General features: G+C 39.4%; 1 protein-coding gene across 1 annotated transcript in view; it reads left to right on the top strand.

Moving 5' to 3' along the window:
* Positions 1-12,908, top strand: part of usp16 (ubiquitin specific peptidase 16) — a 182,743-nt gene that overhangs the window by 152,665 nt on the left and 17,170 nt on the right. The window contains exon 15 of the mRNA XM_028790464.2: positions 2,758-2,852. Within this exon, the coding sequence (XP_028646297.2) occupies positions 2,758-2,852 (95 nt within the window). The remainder of the gene's footprint in view (positions 1-2,757; positions 2,853-12,908) is intronic.

Genomic DNA, 12,908 nt, shown 5'->3' with positions numbered 1-12,908 from the left:
TGCTCCGGTTTCCTTCCAGGCCATGCAGGTTTGGGGATTTGGTGATGCTAAAATGACGCTAGTGTATGTGTGTGCTTGTATTCACATTGCGGTGAGCTGATGCCCTGTCCAGGAATTGTTTCTGCCTCACACTCGATGCTTGCTGGAATGGGCATGTCCCTAGATTGATGTATGTAATTATTAAACATCCAAACTTTTCAGAGTTATTGTGGCAAGGTGTCCTGGGAATTTAAAGGGTGTTTTGGACAGTTCACAACATAGCAAAGCCGAACATTGTTTTCTCAGTGTGATGATTTCTCACACTGCCACCCGGTGGAATCCTCCGGATTTATATAAAGTATGCATGCAAGTATAAACAGTACACCGATTGCGTAGCAGTAGCAACCGCAGGAGCATGCGTCATGTTGCATGAATTATAAATCGGCCTTAGTCTCCTGCATCTGAACAGTCCATCAAAACAAGTACAGCAGTTGCAGTTTTATTTATGTATTTTTTAAAGAAACAAAAATAGACATATACATATAAACACACATACATTTTATATCACACTAAAGTAACAAGTAAACAATTTGTAACCACTTACCTATAATTACATACTCATTCAAACCTTTACTTTCAAATTTATTTTTCAGGCCAGTGCATGAAACAGTCTTGTTTACCACTAGACACTGAGGAAGCTTACATTAAATTTGATTTTTTGTGTTGCAATTTACCCATTTTCTCCTGACTTCTGTTATAGTTGCCCCACAAATTTTTTTTATTCATCTTTCTTCTTGTTGTTGCTTTTTTCTTGCATTCCTGCTGTGGAATAAACTAAGTACATACCTACAATTTCATACCAGCTTCTTCCAATTCTGGGTTATGGGGTGGGGACAGTGCCTTAGAGAAACATACAGCTCTGAATGCAGAGCTAGTCATAAAGACACATGCACCTAAACCAGTGTTTCTCAGCTACTTTAGAGTCACAGGTGGCTGTTCCCAACTTGCAAGCTTATGAGATTTGTTCATGATATAATCTCACCCTCACTTTTTACCTGCAGCACCAATGAAAGGATCGACTCTGGCTTGCACGACTTTTTATTCTATTTCTAACCCTGCTCCCTTCAATCTCCTTGACCTCCCGGCCACTGTTCGACTTTATTTCCTTTTTGTAATAGCGCTTGTTTCCCTCTTCCCTGAGGGTGGCATTGATGGGGGAGCCGGGGGTGACATGAACAAAATTAGGAACGGGATAAAAAAATACTTAATGGCGCTGTCTATCCCTGGGGTGTGGGGTGGGGGTTTTATACTTTTTTTTTTCATCTAATATGCTTGCAATAAGGCAACGTGAGCAGCGTGAGCAGATTCCTTGCATGAGCATAAATACAGCAAAAGAATTGCTCATCAGTACACTAAGAAACCGGTGCTGGTGTACTCTAAGTTGAAATTGAAAGAGCACTACTCAGAAAACTAACATAGGGAGAACAGGCAGCAGACAGTCTGAGTTTGGCAATTGAACCGATGTCACTTGAACTGTAAAACTGCACACTGCAATATTTCAGAGTCATTCTAAGCAGTACTTTCAAATCAAATATAGCCATGAATCCTTCATAAAACATTTCGTCATCAATAAAGTCATATCTTTTTCAGAATCTGACCCAGGCTTTTTGCGTAGTGATGCATAGCAGTGCATAAAGGTGAGAGGCTAAATAGGCAGTACATTCTTTGACATCTAGTACAAATGACTGATCATAGGCATCTGTACATCATTAGAATACTATGAAGCTCAGGTATCCAATAATAACGATCCATTCACTGTATGCGGCTCATCATAGAAAGGTGACTCACTGCTCACCTTGGGGTATACGTGTGAAAATAAATTTTTTTAATAATGAAAGCGAGCAGACAACATGGAAACATATGATATATTTGAAAGAAGACACATTTGGGTATATAAAAATTCCATTATTGCTTTTGAGTGACTTGTGGATTTATTGTATTGTACATAAACAACTTTAAAATATGGCAGTGTCCCACCGTTAGGCATAAGTGGACATTGGTTTATTCCAGTGTTTGAGGTCTTTCAGATAGTGCATAACCCAACATCATTTGGTTTGCTCAAATTAGAAAAGATTGAGCTGATGTTTTTCTGCAGAGTCTGCTGATGCTACTTGGAATCCGTTGACTAGTATCTGTCAAGACCTTGAGGCAGCAAAGCAGCCTAACCTCATGATGCTTCATTGTGCTTCACAGCTATAATGAGGTTTTAATTTTCATTTCTAGTGTTTTGTTTTCATAAAATGTAATCTATGTACTATTACCATGCTCCTGTCTCATCCGTCAACAGAACACTATTATAGTAGTATTGTAAAACTTTCAGGTAATATATGAAATTGACATAGACAACAATGTTTTCTGACAAGGAGTAACCTCCCATGAACACCACTTTTGTGCAATGTTTTTTCTTATTATATACTTATTGCACACACTTGTTATTAATCAAAAGGTAAGCCTGCCAATCTTTAGCTGTCAATTCCAAAAGCCATGTAACAGACTCTTTTGCAGAGACCTTTGCCAGGTGCCTACTCCCAGGCAAAGTGTTTGATTCAAGAGAAAACAAGAAGGCACTGCAGCCTGCCAAGATTGAAACTAGATAACTTTGGATTAATTGACACTGTCAACGCAGTGTTATTTAGATAAAGTGTCCTTTCTTTATTGATGTTTTATTGCTTTGAAATAGGATGTTTGTTAAATAGTGTTTGTTTTGTTTTGGAATAGGTGAGAAGAACAATATCTACACCAATGCACAAAAACAGATGCTAATATCAGTGGCACCCCCTGTTCTTACCCTGCATATAAAAAGATTTCAGCAGGTAATTCCAAATTTGTGATTGAATTTCTGAATATAATTTCTAAAGAAAATAATGAGCAGAATGCTCTCTTAGCTGTTGTTAACATTGTGTACGTGAGTGCTTAGTGATAATGCACAGAATGAATGGTACTATAAGAGATGAGACAAAAGACAACAAAATGAGATAACTGTACACTGTTAAAAGCTGTAAGGAAATTAAACTTATTCAAATCCAAAACTAATTATTAACCAATTAATTTAATAGTAAAACCCCACTCACTTTAACTTCTCAGTAGAAAATTGCAAGATTGTTAAGACAAAGTGGGCATTGCTCATTCTGTTAAGCTTTAATGGCACATCAGACCTGTTAAGGCAGCAGATTTTACAGACATCCAGCTTCACCTTTCCCCAGCTTGCATTCCAAAGTAAGTGACTGAACATCTAGAAGGAACATCCTGTACTTCATCTGATAGTAAAGGTGTAAATCAGAGTTGAACTGACATCTTTGCAGAGGCCCCTCTGTAGACTTCTTAAGTCAGAAGGTGTGACATGAACTCAAGCAAGTATAAAGATCTGTAACCCAAGGATTCAAGAAACCACAACTGGGATGGATAGAATAACTAACCCGATTTTGTATCTAGAAGTGACTTAAATCCAATTATTAGAGGTTTCATCTTTCTTCATAAACTAGTTATACTCATTCCATCTAAGGATTATTCTCTAGAGACTATCTCAGGGCACATTCTCAGTTGCACTCTGCCCCAGGTGAAAACCGTGCTCTTAGTCTGCAAAATGACCTTCTAAACCCTCTCTTTGAACCATAAGCTGATGAGCCATTCCTTCTTTGGGGAGCTGAAAGCTATGACAATCTCATCTCTTTGTGGACAAGAAAGCACTGTACCAGTGGGTGCAGAAGACTGAGAAGTAGTTATTACTTCAAGAAGGAAACATCAGCATCTAAATTCTTATTTCAGAAAGAGTAATGCATTTCCATAGACCCCCTCTGGTGGAATTGAAGAGACGCATAGTTTGGGGGAGGAATGATCTTCTCAGTCTGTCAGTGGAGCAGGACAGTGACAGCAGTCTGTCGCTGAAACTGCTCCTCTGTCTGGAGATGACACTGTTTAATGGATGTAGTGGATTCTCCATAATTGATAGGAGCCTGCTGAGTGCCCGTTGCTCTGCTACGGATGTCAAACCGTCCAGCTCTATGCCAACATTAGAGCCTGCCTTCCTCACCAGTTTGTCCAGGCGTGAGGCATCCTTCTTCTTAATGCTGCCTCCCCAGCACACCACTGTGTAGAAGAGGGCACTCGCCACAACCATCTGATAGAACATCTGCAGCATCTTACTGCAGATGTTGAAGGATGCCAGTCTTCTAAGGAAGTACAGGCGGCTCTGTCCTTTCTTGCACAGAGAATCAGTATTGGCAGTCCAGTCCAATTTATCGTCCAGCTGCTCTCCCAGGTATTTATAGGTCTGCACCCTCTGCACACAGTCACCTCTGATGATCACGGGGTCCATGAGGGGCCTGGGTCTCCTAAAATCCACCACCAGTTCCTTGGTTTTGCTGGTGTTCAGTTGTAGGTGGTTTAAGTCTCACCATTTAACAAAGTCCTTGATGAGGTACAAAGAGCTTAACTGAGGAAATCACTGTACACCACTGACAAAGAATCAAGCAGCAAAAGACCCGGAGCAGCAACAAAGCAAAAACTCCACACATCATCAGACATTATCATTGTAAAACTATTTATCTGTTCCAAGATAACTTAGAACTCTAAATAATCAGTAGTTCACCCAAAGGCCAGCCAGATAATTAATTAACCAAGTTAAATCTCTCCTCCTTTCCTTAAGGATAACATGGCATCTTCTACTCAAAATTAAAACTCAGATTTTTCAGCCTTATTGTGATTTTTGTTGTGATTATGTTGCAGGATTATGTAGTTTTATTTGCTATGTAGTCTATCCATTACCACCTCCTAATCTATCAATATGCTCTTTTGATTTTGGTTAGCAAACAAATATTTTTCTCTTCTTACGTTAATTAAGGAGTAAGATACAAGAAGCTCTCAGTTCCTCAAGACTAGGTTTGAATACCAGCCCTCTCTTCTCCCTGTTCCTGAATGAATTTTTCTCTTTATGCCCTTATTTTTCCACCCATATCCCAATTATGTCAATTACATATTCTCTGTGTAAATAGCACCAATAAAGTGTGCATGGGTGTGACTTCTTCTGGAAAATATTTATGACCAGAGTACATTCCTGCCATACACTCAATGAGTGCTTCTACATGTGCTTTCATAATCAGGTTATGTATAGAATTATGGTTTTAAAAACATCATGTAAACCATTATTCCAAAACCAGGTTATTGGTTCTTAGCAAGTGACCTGGTTATTTGGCCATGTAAACCCTTAACTGGGTTACACTTAATGACTCTGTAGTCTGCACCTGTCCGTTCCACTGTGTTTGCCTGCTTAGGTTCACTGTCACAGATGGAAGTATCAGCAGGATAAATTTCCTGAGGCAAATGCTCTGGTAATCTCATTATTCCTTCTTCTGGTTGAAATAATCTATCTTGATATTTCAGAGATTATTAAATTTATGTTGATGACCTAAATATGTGTGTGCTAAGATCAGCAGTACAATCTTGTGAGCATTAGGGTAACACATTAAAAGTAACTTGTGTAACACAGTCCAGTTAATTTTTAAGTTAATGAGTAACCTATCTCAATACTTATTTTATTGAATTAAAAAACACCTGTATATATTATTATCCCAGCAGCACTGGGTATAAGGCATGAAGCCCACATACAGGTACGCCATTGTTTCACAGGGCTCAATTGCACAGCCAAGTCCAGTAACAGAAACATATAATGTGCCAGTTTAGTTTTAATCCAGCTATTTTATATAGGTATGTTGAAACAGTGTGATCAGGTGATGCAGCAGCTAGTGTTCATACCATGAATCATCTGCCGCTCAAATCAAGAATGTATAAAGGGGGTGAATGTGCTTCAAAGCACATGAATGACTGAACATCATCTATATATATAATTCACTAAGCCGGGAGACAAGTAGCCACCCATGGAAAGCACGCCGGAAGGGGCGTGGATTCACTAAACTGCCAACAAGTAAGACGCCAATGGCGCACGCAGGAAGGAGCCACGCCCACCAACTCTTAGACCATTGGATACAACGAAAAAATCACAGAGCCACGCCCACCAACTCGGACGTGACGCCTCGGAAAACATGCCGTCATTTCTGTTTGTCTGTGCCACAGTCCACTTGCAGCTCTGAGCCACGTTGACTTTTCATTAGTCAACCTCAGTGGAACCTTGGTTCACACAGAGGCAGCGCCAGAGAGAGACAGAGGCACACACAGGCAGCGCCAGAGAGACAGAGGCACACACAAAGGCAGCGCCAGAGAGACAGAGCCACACACACACACACACACAGAAGCAGCGCCAGAGAGAGACAGAGGCACACACAGGCAGCGCGAGAGACAGAGCCGCGCACACACACAGAGGCAATGCCAGAGAGAGACAGAGGCACACATATGCAGCGCGAGAGAGAGAGCCGCGCACACACACACACAGAGGCAACGCCAGAGAGAGACAGAGGCACACACAGGCAGCACGAGAGAGAGAGCCGCGCACACACACAGAGGCAACGCCAGAGAGAGACAGAGGCACACACAGGCAGCGCGAGAGAGAGAGCTGCGTACACACACAGAGGCAGCGCCAGAGAGAGCCGCGCAATCCTTTAAAACTGAAGTTAAAACACAATGAAGGAAGCAGTCTTTAAAAACCAATAAGCCCTGTGCCTCTTTTTCATTAGCGTCTCACCTGCTTCAGGCCCTGCAACAGTCGAAATGCTCTCTCTGCAGCTGACCTTCTCTGTGCCTGACTCCACTACTGTCAGTCGCCTGATTAAAAATGGCCTTTTGAAGGGGAGCTATGGACCCGCTATACCACAGGAACACATTGCCTTCAAGCCTGCTCTCTCTAACGTACCGGCTTTCTCTCTCTCTCTCTCCTCACTCTCTCGCTCACACACTGCACAGGGGAGAAATGCCCGAAGCACGAGTCTACCCGGAAACCGTTTCAGCCACACTTCCACGCCCCTCGCTACACTGTGAGTGCGATGATTATTTATTTAAAAATGGGCTTTTGAAGGGGAGCTGTGGACCCGCTATACCACAGGATCACCTGTGACATTGCCTTCACATTGTTTTCCTTTTATTTATGATCCTGTTGAGCAGATCAGACACCCAGGCAAACAACACTGAATAATCAATAGCTGCAACCACTTTGCCCACCCCAACTCCTCGCCTGAGTCGGTTTTGTCTGTGTTCAGCAGTGTTTCCCAAACTCGGTCCTGGTGAACCCCTGTGGATGCAGGGTTTTGTTCCAACCAGATTCCTAATCATTAATGCCGGTGAAACTCATCCGGGATAAGTCGGTTTTTCAAACGCAGATGTGTAGCACATTAGTCTAGCAGACTAGCTGGATGTAAAAATGTCATTGACGAAACTGTTGCTCTCAAACTTCGCAACATCGCTGGTGGCTTTGTTTGCCAACATTGGGATAATGTCGGCGACGTGGTCACAAACTGCAACAACTCACCACACAAGGACGTCCTGTCTCTCGAGGCATTCACACTGCCGGAAGACAACCGTGGGATACGCAGAAAACAGCCATGTCAGTCAACGCAGATCAGACACCCAGACAAACAACACTGAATAATCAATAGCTGCAACTACTTTGCCCGCCCCCACTCCTCACCTGAGTCGGTTTCGTCTCTGTTCAGCAGTGTTTGCCAAACTCGGTCCTGGTGAACCCCTGTGGCTGCAGGGTTTTGTTCCAACCAGATTCCTAATCATTAATGCCAGTGAAACTGATCCGGGATAAGTCGGTTTTTCAAACGCAGCCGTGTAGCAGATTAGTCTAGCAGGATGTAATAATCCGAGATGAATGTGCACCCTCGTGCTGAGTGAAAAGCCAATATATATTGAGTCTACAAAACATGATCAGCAAGTCTTTGATAGGCTGCAACAAAATGATGAAAGAACGGGCGCATTTTTTTCACACAAGCTGAGTGGGTGGGTGTTAGTTAATTAGCAACTCGAAGGATTTCAAGATATAATATGCACAAGAGGTAACACTGCAAAAGCGGCCCAAACCAGAAAAGACGGCTGGCAAAAAGTGGCTGACAAATTAAACTCGTGTGCATTGTACTTACTGAAAGCAGCGTTACGGATTTTGCAAATGTTCATTTTTTTCCCTCTGCTTAAAAAACATTGAAAAAGCGGCGCGGATTGGTTTGCAGTGTGTAAAACAGTTTGTTTGTCGCAGATAATTTGCTATCCACACAGGGAGGAACCGGGAAGCGAACCCACAATCTTCCACTGTCTCCTTACTGCAAAGCAGCCGTACTACTACAGCGCCACAAGGCAGTTAAAGAATGCACCGGGCCACATGTTCATTTTTTCCCCTGTGCATAAAAGACATTAAAAAACTGTTTCTCAACTGTGACTCCAGAACAACTCAGTACGCGAAAAGCGGCCAGAACCGCAAACAACAATGAAAACTCTACGTGACTCACAGGTAGTGAAGGGCCGCTCGATACTCAGGTTTCAACACTGTGTCAAGCTTTCAAAGCACTGCAGATTTTAATACTTGATCGAATAATAACATCTGTGATTTAAGGATTTCACATTTTCTTTCTCAAATGTGCTTACCTATATCATGGCAAAGTACAGGGATAAACCTTTATTTTCTGTCTACTCCATTTTAATTAAGACAGACCAAAGAAAACATTTAAGGCTATTAAATGTGATCTCAAGAAAAGATCAGGGTTAATTATAATACTAATAACAGGAGCGATTATAATGATACAGTGCAAAAGTAAATACTAATTGAAAGAGCCGGGAATGCATGAGGTGAGGCGTCTTATTTTGTTTAACTCTTGCTATCGTATAGTGCATTCTGCCTGTCGGCGTTAGTTATATTTATATTTTTTAGACATCACACACTACAAGCTGCTGACGAACCCTTCTCTTCGTTGTCAGTCTGTAGCTACGAAAAAATAAAACCAATACGACTTTTAACAGACGTCATTGAAGTGTATCATAAGTTTCTGTAACGTTAATGAAAATGGCCAGGAGGTGTCACGAGAGAGGTGAGTGTCAAATGCTTCGAAGCTTCGATACGATTTCCGACACAATTGCTTCAAACGTGTTGATGCTTCGTGAGGCTTCACTCCGCCCATCACTACTCACAGGTTACTGAACGAGAAATCAGCAGACTAGCATGACGGATGGGGCGTAATGGGCGTCCTTCCCCTCTCCTCCGGATTTTTCAAATGTTAATTTTTTCCCTGTGCTTAAAAATCATTAAAAAACCGGCCTGATTATGCGGCGTATGGTACGCCGCGGGTTGGCTAGTATTTATTAAACACAAGTCTTCATGTTTGTTTTCAGATTCACAGTGACCAATGATGATGGTGTTATCTTTTTTGTGCAATTTAATGACACAGAGGCACTTTGCAAAAGCAGACCTCTGAAAGGGTTCTTGCACATGTAAATAGAGGTTACTCACCTTATCTGGGTATAGTGTGTGCATGTAAATGCATTGATAGCTAACAGCGTAAGTTGTGGCATACGGTGATTCTGAAAATGGATAAATAACAAAAAATAATATGAGTTGATAGCTAACAGCATAAGTTGTGGCATAAGGTGATTCTGAAAATGGATAAATAACAAAAAATAATATGAGTTACGGTAGTTACATACACAACCTGATAGTAAAATTCTGTAAAACTGAATTCTGCTTAATAAATAACTAATTCATTCATTTTATATAATTTGATTTTTAAGAAACATTCTTAATGTTACTTTTTTCTAATGTTTAGAAAACAGATCTTAATATGGCTAAAAGTTAGGTCATTGTCAAAACTTACATTGAAATTCTATGTGGATTCCAATAATCAAAAATACCAAAGTAGTCAATTGAGACGTAATTGTTGGCCAGTTTAGAGATTCAGAGATTAAAATAATAATTTCTTGATGAGGAATTATTTTTTTCTCAGAATAAATTTACTTCATTTAAAGGTTGGATTTCTCTAATTTTTTCAGTGCAATTTTGGTGATTTTTTTTATAAGCTTTTCTTTTATCATCTTTACCAGAGGTGCCAATAATTGTGGAAGGGTGTGTAACTACACAGATTGTAATGGGTGGAGAGGAAGGTTTGGTGTTGCGCTGTCATAGCCGCTGCAAGTACACAAACAAGCAAGTAACGTATCATTTCCTTGAGAAAAAAAGGATAGATTAATCTGTGATAAAATAATTATTTCTAGTTTCCTTATGTTATTATGAAGATACTTCATAAACGCAGAATGCATGTACTCTTAAATGAAAACCTTTACCACTTCAAAGTGGACATATTTGGCATGTAAGATGCAAGAACAAACAAAGTATTTTTAAAATTTATGAAAACAATTCTCTTTAGAACACCATTTTATCTGGCAAATTAATTTATGCCATGATTATGAAGAAATAATTTTGACTTTAAAAATACCTAGCTTATCCTTTAAGATCTTCACATTTAATGCCCAATTTTGCAGGCAAGCTAAATTTAAAAAAAAAGGTAGAAAAACATTATTTCTTTCTGAAGGACTTATGGTACATTCCTCAAACTAACATATGGCAAGTGCAACTGCTCTCCCCATCTAATATGTACTACTGACATTTTGGCACCAAATTTGTTAGACTTAAAGTCACTTAACAGTCACTTTTCCATTCTCTGGTCAGTTAAGCGGTTGACCAAAATCCCACATTTGCAAGAATTAATGGGAAAACCTATTCATCCACCAAGTATCCACAAAAAGTTGAATTTATACACTCTAGGAGCATGAATTGCAAGGGAACCACAAACAATAATATGATTTATGTTTTGCAGTATTTTAAGTATTGTGATTTGATTCTCTGATATATTCCAAGTCATTGTTTATATATTTTTTATTTTACTGAAATGAAAATGTAACCAAGGAAAAATGACAAACTGTTTACTCCTAATCAAGAAAAACCTTTCAATTAATTCCTTCCTCTTAATTTGATCTAAGTAGTGGAAATGGATTTCATGCATTGCAGCATTCTCCATCATTTAAACCTGGAAATGCGAAGTTACAGTTTCACCTTTGCACTAGGTGAGTTGCAATGAGGCAGTCCCTTATCATTTGTAATAGGGCACATCAAACAATAATTGTCATTAAAATATTCCATATTTAATAAAATATTGTTTGAATGTGTAATTTACAAATGTGTTTTTAAAATTATTTGTGCCACAAACATGAATCACCATTAGGTACATGTAAAAAAATTATCCTGTGATGCTTTACATCCACTTAATTATTTTATGTTAAGGGCATAGTCCTCCTTTTCTATGGCTCTTGAAGCTTTGTTGAAGCTCTCGTGAAGGTTTAGCCAATCAAGATGAGAGCAAACAAAACCTCTACACGAGCTTACATAAGGTGAGCGATTTCACATTCAGTTTCTTGCTTATTCATTTTATCTTTGACTAGACAAAGAGCCCGTTTCGACAACGTAAGATGAAACGGGCATGAGTTTGTGTCAGCAGTGTATGAAGAACAAATGATAAGTAACGAACAAGTTGTAATGATTGTAGTCTGCTTTACTCAATACTGTACAGGCTTGTACTGTTAGTTGATGAATTTTCCAGGCCTATAGTATAATATTGAATGATGAATGTTCCAGTACAATATGGAATAGTAATAAGTATAAGCACCAAAAAACCTGATATAAGTGTAATTGAATGCGTAATTGAATCAGAATGCGTAATTAGGCCTCGAGCTGTAGTCGAAATCGCCTTTCAGGCCTCTAGAGCTTTAATTGAAGTCGCCTTTCTCTTTGAATCTTTGCGGCCGTAAATCCGCTGCCTGCCACGATGTTGGGGTTGGATGTCGGTCTCGTAAGGTTTTTCGGGCAGCTGCGCAGAAGGCGACTGCACATTCGGCTTCAGACGGACGTGAGTGAGTGAGTGAGGAGGCAGGCGAATTATGTATTAAGATTACATTGGTTTGCAAATTTTAAATTCAGTGTAAATCGGTCTTCAACTACTACTATCAACTGGAGTTGAAGAGACAGCATTAGTTTGTGGTTTTCTGGAGTATCTGGTTTTTAATACAACATTGCTTACAAATTGTGTGTTTCATATTACATGCTGCTGCAGCACTGTGAAAACTAAAATTAATTCAAAAGCACAAAGTACACATGGAAAGAGTATTTGGTATGCAAACCTCTGCAGCAGTGGTATTGTTCTCAGAATTCAGTTTATTCTGTTCATTATATACTCAATAATGCCAAGGTACATAAAATAAAATTGTTTAAATGCAAAAATAATAACAATAGTACAAGTTATTGCAGAAATACTGCAGAAATCAGAGACAATGTAGTGGATCTATTGTATACCTGGGTCTGCCTGTAAAGAGGTTTGAGCCAAATTTGCTAAGTGCGGCATTGCCTTCTGCCTAATTTGCTTATTTTGGCCTATTTTCTTCTTTATCTTTCTTCGTTCTTAACTGTAAACTCTCTGTTTTTTATTTAGTCAGCAGGTGCTTTGGTTGTCTGTTACTGGTTAACTTTGTACTTTCTTTTTTACTGACTCAGATGTAGTATATGTATTTTATTGCTGTAAAAAAATATCACAAAAAATTCAATTTGCCTTGAACAACAATGTCAGTCATTTAAAGGATAACATTAATCCCTGAAGGATCTAACAGAGTGTGTATTTTTTATGAAGCAAACAAAAACCAAAGGCCATGATAGCGACTCATATATTGTGTATTTTTTTTAAATTTTGCTTTCAATCACATACTTAATTTGCTTAACCATCCATCACCAGAACATTTTTGTTGTAGATTATCAAGAATTCTGGGATCAAACTGTTATTAAAACATGATAAATTCTGCCCACTTTCTTCCCTTAAATGTTTTTTCCTAGTTAAAATCTTGTCGTTGCTTTTCATGTTTTGCCCATGCATTTTTTGCAGGATGTTAACACT

This window comes from Erpetoichthys calabaricus, chromosome 4 (assembly GCF_900747795.2).
Source record: "Erpetoichthys calabaricus chromosome 4, fErpCal1.3, whole genome shotgun sequence".
NCBI classification, from domain to species: Eukaryota; Metazoa; Chordata; class Cladistia; order Polypteriformes; family Polypteridae; genus Erpetoichthys; species Erpetoichthys calabaricus.
The sequence above is the reverse complement of the archived record's forward strand: the minus strand, read 5'-3'. Positions and strand labels throughout refer to the sequence as shown.